The sequence below is a fragment of the Wyeomyia smithii genome, chromosome 1, assembly GCF_029784165.1.
Source record: "Wyeomyia smithii strain HCP4-BCI-WySm-NY-G18 chromosome 1, ASM2978416v1, whole genome shotgun sequence".
Taxonomy (NCBI): domain Eukaryota; kingdom Metazoa; phylum Arthropoda; class Insecta; order Diptera; family Culicidae; genus Wyeomyia; species Wyeomyia smithii.
In genome coordinates, this window is record NC_073694.1 from 179,427,604 (window position 1) to 179,438,305 (window position 10,702).

Sequence of the window (10,702 nt, forward strand, 5' to 3'; positions counted from 1 at the left end):
CAGAGAGATAAGAATCCAGTCAGCTCAACAGGTTGCCAGTGAAACCAAATCGATCCAAATTTTGCAATGGCAATACGAGGGTTAATCTTGCCAAATGCAGCAGTTAGATCAGTGTAGATCGCGTCAGTTTCAGACCGCTCAACGAAGCTATCGATTACATAACCGGTGAAACAGATAAGGTTCGTCACACAAGAACGTTTAGGAAGGATTTCTTGTCGCTCCTACGCGATGGCGTTCTAACAATGAGCAAATATTGATTCCATAACGACTAACTCGAACAATTTGGATGTAGCACACAACGCCGATATTCCTCTGTAGTTGTCAATATTGCTACGATCACCTTTTTTATGTACCAGAAACATGAACGCCTGCTTCCAAGCTAAGGGGAATCTTCCAGGGGATATAGATAGGCGAAACAAATGCGTAAGGGAAGTTACTAGACCAGGAATGCATTTTTTTCAGTAGTAAACTAAGGTCGCTTTTTACGCGGTTCTTTTTTACGCGGGTTTTTTTTACGTGGATTCCGGAATTTACGCGGCACGTATCCCCCGCGTAAAAAGCGACTTTAGTGTACTTACATGGAAGTTGAGATCGTTAGGCTTAGGAGGTTCACTTCAGGAACTGCTGGTCGTGACAGAAAGTATGGTAGAGTGAACATCGAAAGATTACCTTTTATCAGAGCTGTGGCACCACCAATGAGTTGGGGACTGGCTTTATAGTGTTGGGTAGAATGGGCCAACGCGAGATCGGATGGCAGCCGATCACATAATTTGTTCATCGATTTAAAATCGGCGTACGACACAATCGATCGAGATCAGCTATGGCAAATTCTGCACGATTACGGTTTCCAGGATAATCAGCCGATGGCATTGATATTGTAGCATGAGCCCTTGAGAAGATAAAGTAGACGTACATCAGACTGAAGGCTGAAGCCGGACGAATTGGACTGGCCATAAACGCATCGAAGACTAAGTACCTGAGAGGAAGAGGTTCAAAGAAGACAGTATCAACCTCCCACTACGAATTCGTAGTAGCGGTGATGAAATCGAGGTGGCAGACGAGTTCGTATACCTGGGCTCACTGATGATTGCTGACAACGACACCAGCAGAGGAATTCGTCGACGTCCTATGGCAGGAAATTGTGCCTAATTTGGACTCCGGAGGACGTCGCCTTATGAAGTTGACCATCTACGAAACATTGATCAGACCAGTAGTCCTCTAGGCTACGAAACATGGATCATGCTCGTGTAGAGGTGGGGAAAACGGTCCACCACAGTGAGTAGGTGAACTAGTTCTTTTGAACAGCTCGAGAATAAGAAAAAAAACCTTGCCATGGTTCGCACACAGGCACACGGGCTTGATAACGACCCGACTGGAACGAGATGATCAAGTGGAAGATGACCTGCGGGGCCTCCGCTGACGACATGGCTGGCGAGCTGCTGCCATGGACCGAATCGAATGGAGACGACTTTTTCGAACAGCAAGAGACACTTTTGCCTGGAGCTGACTGATAAGGTAAGTAAACTCTGAAGAAAATTGTCAGTTACTTGAAGGGGACTTTTTTTCCCAATCAAGGTTATCTAATTGGAAGCCATTTTGGAAGATCTAGGTGTACTGCAAGCTGCTAAACCATTTGTTTTGTATGAGGACAACCACGGGTGCATTGGTATGGTAAATAATACAGAATGTAGACGTGCGAAACACACTAACATAAAGCACCACTTTTTACAGGATCATGTAATGGCTGGAACTTTTCATTCAGAATGAATAGGAACTACCAGACAATTTGCAGATGGTCCCTAGTAACAAGTAAGTTAGATTCTATAAACAATTGGAAATTATGCCCATTCCTCCTGAAAAAATGTGAGAACTTAGGCATTAAGAAACTAAGACATTAGTGTTATTTTTTTTTCAAATTTGCGTAATTTTAAATTTACACGAATGCAGTTTTTATTATTGTATGTTTCTTTCTTTTAATAATTTTAGACACTTTACATTATAAATGCATTCTTGTCTGTATCAAAAATCTTTTAATGAGTTTATATTAAATTGTACAATTCACATTCTTTCAAGTATTCACTTTTGTTTCAATTGTTGTTTCATTTCAGAGCGCTCCTTGTAGTGTTTCCTGCAGTTCAGTAGAGGGTGTGATATATCGATGGTGGTGTATTTTTTCGAGTAAGAAGGTATGGGTGAGTTTTGTGAGCCCAATTCTTAGTCGAGTTGAGACCCATTGGTCTCCGGGATTGTTGTAGTCTATTCATTTTTCGAACTTGATTTGTCGTAGTTTGGCGTCTTGCATTGCGAGCCTCTGACTGTTCCATTGTTGCCGAATTACGCGGTTGATTTCTCTCGTTGCATCATCTGCCGGGATTGGTATAGCAATTGGTTCCTTACTTCAAACGTTCGATTCTCGGCTTGGAAGAAAAAAAAAGACTATTAGATAGCTAAATAAACAATTTGGAATCAATGAACGCGGTGTAAATTCTTTCTTAATTTTTTTCATGAAAAATTAGCTACAATAAAATTTTTGATGAAGAAATTTTTGAAACAGTAACGAAAGTAACCTGAAAACAAAAAAAAATTCTGGAACATTATCAAAAATTGGTTTTAAAGTCAATTTCACTGTCATTGGTATGGCAAATGAGATAAGTATTGATATGAGGATTCATGTGGAAATGAGAAATGGAATTGAAATAGGGATTGGGTTTCGATTTGCGTTTGAATTGAAGTTGGAATTTTAATCAAAGTTGGATTTAGATTGAGTTTGAAATTTTAAGAAGTTAGGAAGCTGGAGGATGCGTTTTAGATTGGAATCAAGATTAGAATTGAAATTGGGCTCCGGTGTCGGACTATAGTTGGACTATGATTTGACTCAAAATTGAAATTGCAATCGCAAGTTGAATTTTGTTTTGTTTCGGATTGGGACCAAGATGGGAAATTCGATTTGGTGGTAAAGTTTGAATTTGACTGGAATTGTGATCAGAAGTTGAGTTAAGATTTGTATCAAGATTAGAATTGAAATTGGGATTGAGTTTCGATTGGATTACTCAAGATATTTTTCATCTTGAACAGGCTTTGTTTTGCTCATCTTCATCTTAAAGAGAAAGAGTTTTTTTCCCTCTTAACAACTGCGAGCTTATATTCAATGTGCATCACACCATCTGCTGTAGAGAGAGCGCAGAGTAATAGTTTCTCTGACGAAAAAACGCTCCTAATTTGACAGAGCAAAAATCCAGTGAAACTCTTGTGAATTGCTCATCCGCGCACGCAAGAAAAATGAAATAAATTGCTCGGCGACCAACTGAGCATTGCGTTACCGTTCTCATCGCTCTGGGGTGCGACAAAAACAGTATACAATCGAACTTTCTGCAGAATACGCACCCATGGTGAGTTGTTAATCTTCCTATAATATTAAATTCGAAAACGGTTAGGATGTGGCTTCAATGTGAACCTAAATGTTTTGATATTTGGCCAACTTCTCTTCTAGTAAAGGAGAAGCTAACGAAAACTACTCCCTCTTAAACTGAGAGAGCAAATAAATGTTTATCCCTAACACGTGATGATAAAAAATGAAAAAGAACTCTGCGACTGAAATACTCTACGCCTAAATGTGGATAATAACTCACTCTGTGTGAGAGAAAGTCTAGTTCTCCAAGGGGTTTGACAGGTAGAATAGGAAATTTGGGCAAAAATCAAGAGAACGGAAGAAGCCTGAATAATCATGAAAACAAAAAAATTGAAAATAACAATCATGTAATTCCCTGGGCAAAAGTAAAACCTTGAGGAGGCTTGATTGCATCCTAGGTTCCAGGGCTTGTCTGCATCTTTACAAATCAATGAAAGATGCACACGAGTGTTACCCAGTTGTGATGTTGCAGACCAAAAGACAACTGAGTCATACCAACAATATTTCTGTAAGCAAAACTTCAAATTTACCGGGATCAGTAGCTATGTAACTCTAAACATCAATAACAGGCGCGGCCGCACGCTCTTTATTACTTTTAAGTCGTAAATTGATAAATTAAAAATGAAATGCTATACATATAAAATTAATATTTGTGCAAAAAATATAATACTGGTAATGGCTCATACCCAGTTACACGGGGACGAATAAGAGAATAGAAATCCCAGCATACCAGAAGCCTGCATCGTTGAACTAATTTTTTTTTCATTTATTTATTTATTTGTTTTATTATTATTATTATTATTATTATTATTATTGTTTATTTTTTATTACACTGCATCTCTTCTATAATGATTTAACATATAATTACTCATACAAAATTGGCTTCTAATCCTATCCTCCTCCTCTCATCATAGGGTAGATAACAGAATTACTAAACTAAATATGTACATAAGGATTTTAAAAACTGTCCTAACGCTGAAGACATATAAGTGAAGAAGTGCAAAAACAAATAAGAATGGAGTACATGGATTATGACGAGGGAGTAATCTTGGTCCGCAGAATGCCTGGAGATGGTCACTGCCTATTCTCGGCACTGGTACACCAACATTTCAAATCAGAAGTAGGGTCGGTGGAGCATTATGAAAACGTAAGGAATCTTCGCCGAAGGATTGTGGAACATATCCGGAGTAATATAGAAAACTTCCGTGCATCACTGGTGGATACGGTAGAGGAAATGAGTCACTTGAGGCACACATCGGTGGAGGGCAAAATAGAAGAATTCCTTCGAAATATAGCAGAATCAAATGAGTGGGGTGGACAGGAAACTATAGCGCCGGCTGCGACTATTCTCAACAGAAGGATAGATGTGTACTATGAGAACGGTCCTATAATAATGTTCAATAGAGAACTGGCTGCATTCGGAGTCCTCAGGATAGCATACCGCCTTGCGACACGAAACTCTAGGAACGCACTCCGGAACCACTATGACAGTGTGACGCAAAGGTCCTCTACAGGTCCTCTACAAGAAACAGAAGAAGGGCAAATGCGGAATCAAAAAACAGAGAACTAAACATTTCATTACCTCTAAGAAGAATAACAGAAATACAAACAAATTGCTCACCAAATAGTACCCAACTGAGTGCTAATCCGATCAGTGGGGCCTCCAGTATCGAAGAAGATCGAACAAAATTCTCAATTCTCTCATGAAACGTCAGGGGCTGCTCAGAGGATCAAAAGAGAGAAGACATCGACAAATACTTCGCGGATTACGGATTCGACATCATCGCATTACAAGAGACACGATTAGCCACGATTTTTTCGCCTCGAATAGTCATCGGGCGCGGACGCGTTTGCTTTTCGCTCCGCAATTAACTTGTATAGTATACATTTTTTTTGTTTTTTTTTCACACTTTGACAACGTCGCGTGTTTTTGCTGACCGTGTCGTAACTCTTCCGCTTAGTGTATTAACGTAAATAACCATGCCGTGCGGTGTAAATTCGTGCAGCATAAACGACGACCGCTTTCTTTGGAAGTGTGAGTTCTGCAGTAGAACTTACCATGCTGCGTGTATCGGCGTACAACGACACCGCGAACTTTTCATCACATCTTATATGGCGCCAGTGTGTACGGAATGTCAAGAAATTCTCCGGAAGGAAGCTGACGTACGGAAGCTGCTTTATCAACAGGAGCAGCTTGTGGAGGCAATACATCGACAGACGGACGCCAATCATCGAATTGCCGCGGATATGAAAAAATTCCGCTTAGTGTCAGAAATGTACGACAGTATTGAGCACCTGCTTAATGATGTCAAAGAAACTTTGTCAGCGATTAACAAAAGCAATCAAAACATGTGCAGTGCGGTCAGGCAGCACATAAAGTCGTGTGACAATAAATTGCACACGACATTGACCGGCATCAGCGAGTCGTTTTCAACGATGCCACAAAAAATACATAAATATTTTGACGAACGGCTCTCAAGCCTGACTAGCAATTTTATTAGTTCAATCGCAGAGGCTGAGTCATTGAAACCTCATACAAATAACGACTCAAAACTTACTGAAATACTCGAGGAGGTGAAATTTGTCTCAGGGACTGTCTCCAATCTTCAGGTGACCAACACATGCAGTACAAAACCTCAAAAAAATCTTCAGGAAGAACTAGCTGAAAAATCTTACTACCCGAAAGCGGACCACACATCTCCAGGATGGAGATTTCTGGGTAACAAATGGCAATGGAAGCAGGACTGGTCCACTTATGATGCCAAGCAACGGTCTCGAAGACTACAAGAAAAAGCTGCCGAACTTCAGGTACAGGATGTTTTGCAGGGTCTGAGAAATTTAGACCCTTCCAAAGAACCTGGACCTGACGGAATACCTCCAGCACTCATGAAATATCTTTCGAAGGAACTTACATCTCCTTTGTTCTGGCTGTTCAATATGTCGTTGGAAACTGGAGTCTTCCCAAATATATGGAAAAGCTAATTTTTAGTGCCTATTTTCAAATCTGGGCGTAAATCTGACATACGTCATTATCGTGGAATCGCTATTATCTCTTGCATACCTAAACTCTTTGAGGCAATTGTCAATGAAAAGATATTTGCTCAAGTCAAAAATCGAATAACTGACAAACAACACGGCTCCTTCAAAGGCCGCTCTACATCCACAAATTTACTTGAATTCGTAGATTACTCATTGAATGCAATGGATAATGGGAACCATGTTGAAGCTCTTTATACAGATTTTAGCAAAGCATGTGATCGTATTGACATACCAATGCTACTTTTTTAACTGCAAAAAATTGGAATTGAGTCTGGTCTCCTGAAGTGGCTTGAATCATATTTAACAAACAGGCAACAAATAATAAAATTTAATGGAAAAAGGTCAAATCCCATTCAAGTTACTCCAGGTGTTCCCCAAGGCTCCCACTTAGGACCACTTCTTTTTATTTTGTACGTAAACGACATTTCCTTCATCCTCAAAAATATTAAAGTTCTAATATATGCCGACGACATGAAGCTGTTTTTGGAAATAAAAAGTCAAGAAGTATCATCAATGTATTTCAGAATGAAATCCATACATTTTACATCTGGTGTAAGAAAAGCCTACTTGAATTAAATGTAAAAAAATGCAATGTAATATCCTTTAGCAGAAAACTAACAACGCCCAAAATTGTAATTGCATTAGGGGATCGGAATGTGAAGAAATGTGATAAAGTTAGGGATTTAGGAATAATCTTAGATTCTAAACCTAATTTCATCGACCACTATAACACTATCATACACAAGGCAAACAACATGTTAGGGTTCATCAAACGCTTCTGCTACAATTTTCAAGACCCGTACACTATCAAAACTTTGTATATTGCCTATGTGAGGTCAATACTGGAATACTGTAGCATTGTGTGGTCTCCTCGTCCTGGCGTACATGAAGAAAGAATAGAATCAGTACAAAAGCAATTTCTACTATATGCTCTTCGTAAGCTAGGTTGGACCGCACATCGTCTTCCGTCATATGAGGCACGCTGCATGTTGATTGACATTCAAACATTAAAAGAACGGCGAGAGTACGCGATGGCTTCATTTGTAAACGATATCGTTTCGCAGAACGTTGACTCAGCAGTACTACTTTCTAAATTGAACTTTTATGCACCCATTCAACAACTTCGACACCGTAGTTTATTTGCTCTTAACCATCATCGTACGAAATACGCAAAAAATGGACCTATAAATAGTATGATGAATTCTTATAATCAACACTGCGAAGCCATTGACTTTACGATGTCCCGGTATAAACTAAAACAGTATTTCAAGTCCTTGAGGCTTAGGACACAAAATAAATTTGTTTTATGTTCGTGTATAGTTTAGAAATTATTGTAACCAGTCTACATATATGATTGACGAAATAAATAAATAAATAAATAAATAAATAAAAGCAGAGTACAGCATCGAAACTAACAACTACTACTGGTTTAATGTTAACGCTGAACACACAAAGCGGGATCGCATTGGGGGTGGTACAGCCATCGTGATAGCAAAGAGTTGGTTCAAAAGCAACAAATTCAAAAAAATTTGCGATAATTCGTGCTCATATTTGTGTGACATTTTCGAAAAAGAAGTGATAATTATATCAACATACATCAAATCAGGGAGTGATGAAGGATGCTCGGAATTCGGTAAACTGTTAAGGTATATACTGAACCTGTCTAAAGGAAGAAAAGAAAAACTCATCTTGGGAGACTTTAATGCAAAGATCGGCATGGGAGAGATTAACGACGATGACCGGACAATCATCGGCAGGAGCTTATTTTATAACACATCAAACCCTAACGAAATGGAATTGAAGAATTTTATGCATAGCCTGCGACTCAAAAACTACCTAACCTTCAGTAACTCTAAATCGGTTGAATGGACTTGGACCAATGGACAATGTCAATCGCAATTAGATCACATCCTAATGACTAAGATGGATTTTCTAAAGCTGCCAACTATACGAGCATACTATCACAATGCCATCAAGTGACCACAAAATGATAACCTGTTTACTATACAAAGCAATTAGGACACAAGAAGAACCCAAAAAGGCTCCTAGTATTACACAGGCTGTCGAAAGAATTGAATACGACCTAGAGCTATTAAGAAAAGAAAAGGAGAAACAGGAAAAGTTCCAGGCGCGGATAGATCAAAACCTGGCGAGCGCACACCAAAACCAAAACGAAAATATTTCAATAGACGATGAATGGAAAGAAATAGAGTCATCGATTACAGAAGCAGCAAATTTTATGCTCATTCATCCCGGATCACCAATAACACCAAAAAGAAAACATGCAATCACATTTTTGGCCCAACGGCGCAGGCTTCTACAAGACAGAAACAATACGGAACTGAAACAATGTGTCAAAAAAGCGAGAGTTTAAAAACGAAAGGCTTACGACAGGCATTCTGAAGAAAAAATAGAACAATTCCTCGAGGATAACAAAAAGGAAAATTCTCTTGCCCAAATGTCAAAAACCTTCCGGTTTATAAAACAAAACAAAAGAAATACACAAAATAGAACGAGCATTGGGAAGAAAAAATTATGGACAACTCCGGGAACTGTACCCACATCGAAACCCTGGACGAAGATGACGGAAGAGAAGCAGGTCCAGAACCGACTATGGCAGAGGTGTCGAACATTATAAGGACTACGAGAAACAATTGCGCACCAGGTCTTGACAATATTCATAATGAATTCCTGAAGTACGACTCTGAATCACTTTTATCCAACATCACTGCTATACTGAAAAAAAAGCCTTCAGGACCAACACGGTACCAAGTTCATGGAAGAATACGCTACAAATCCCAATACCTAAAATTCCGAACCCCCGGACTGTTGAAGATTATAGGCGCATAACACTCTGCCCAAGTGTATAGAAGATATACGCCAAAATCCTTTTGAATCGGTTGAAGAACCAAGTGGACCCAATACCAGGTCACCAGATGGCCTTTCAATCGAAAAGAAGCGCGACTGACCGAATCTTTGTGCTGAGAAGAATACTCGATGAAAAGTGGCGAAAGGGATGTCGTTCGATGAAATCGACATATCAAAGGCAGCGGCAATTCTGTTGGACCCTGGGGTCTCGAAAGCGTTAATAAACAGGATCATAGTAGCTTGTCTTCACGAGACAACATCGCTGCAATGGTTTGGACAAAGGACCAATGTGTCAGTGAAATCCAAAGGTTTAAACAAGGTTGCCCTCTAAGCCCCCAGCTCTTCATACTAATGCTCCATCACGGTGTGTTATCGCTAAACGTGTTTTTGCCGGAAGTACTTGGATATGCCGATGATTTACTGTTCTTATGCTCGAATAAGGAAGAGGTAGAGAAGCTGGTACAAATTCTGGAAACATTGTTGATGTCCATAGGCCTGGAGATCAACACCAAAAAACGAAGGTCCTTATCAGAGACCCATACGTAACAAAAAAAAAAGCACCGGACACCGTCGAAAAATTTGGTAAATACGAACTACCGCTGGTCACCATTATGCGCTATTTAGGAGCATATATAACGAGCAGCTTGACAAGGAGAGCAACCACGGCAGAACGCATAAAGAAAGCGTACAAAACGTTCCACCAACTGTGCCAGTTTAAAAAAAAAACACGGTGAAAAGACTATACCATGCTCTTATAACGCCAGTGATCACATACTCTATGGAAGTGGCAACCATATTAAAAAGAAAACGGAATTCGTTACGGAATATGGAATCAGAAATGATTACAACGCTAAGAAACCTTAGTGCAGACGTTAAGAATGTAAAGGCCATTAACAACGAATTACACCGGGAAGAATGCGAGCAGACAAACGAGAACCATACAAAGGAAGATGCCCTGCGAACAGAAGAAACAACGAACACAATGGAGAACGGACTACGAAGAGAGATCCCGCCCGAAGAACTTGACCCTTCAATACCGAAACTACTCGATGGCCATACGGTTAACAATAAGATTAGAGTAGCAAAACTGAACTACTATGGCCACATACTTAGAAGCGAAAATGAGGGGATTCTAAGGACAGCTTTAGAGCATTTCATTCCGCTGCCCAAGAAGCGCGGTAGACCACCATATACATGGCGGACATGCATCAGACAGGATATCGGAAGAAGCGGAATAGGCGTAGATGTCTGGCAAGAAGCGAGTATGGATAAGAATGAACTCAAGGCAATGACAAAGAAATTATACAATCAAATGCAGGAATCGGATTATGAGCTGAGTGACAGCGAATCAGATTGCGACAGCATAGGTAGCTCACTGGTTCTTTC

The 10,702-nt window shown here is 39.8% G+C and overlaps 1 protein-coding gene across 1 annotated transcript; it reads left to right on the plus strand.

The window, feature by feature from the left end:
* The first annotated feature begins 4,424 nt into the window (after window positions 1-4,424).
* LOC129717380 (deubiquitinase OTUD6B-like) lies at window positions 4,425-4,979 on the plus strand. Its single transcript, XM_055667257.1, has one exon. It carries the CDS (start codon window positions 4,425-4,427, stop codon window positions 4,977-4,979), a length of 555 nt encoding a protein of 184 aa, XP_055523232.1.
* The last annotated feature ends 5,723 nt before the right edge of the window (window positions 4,980-10,702 follow it).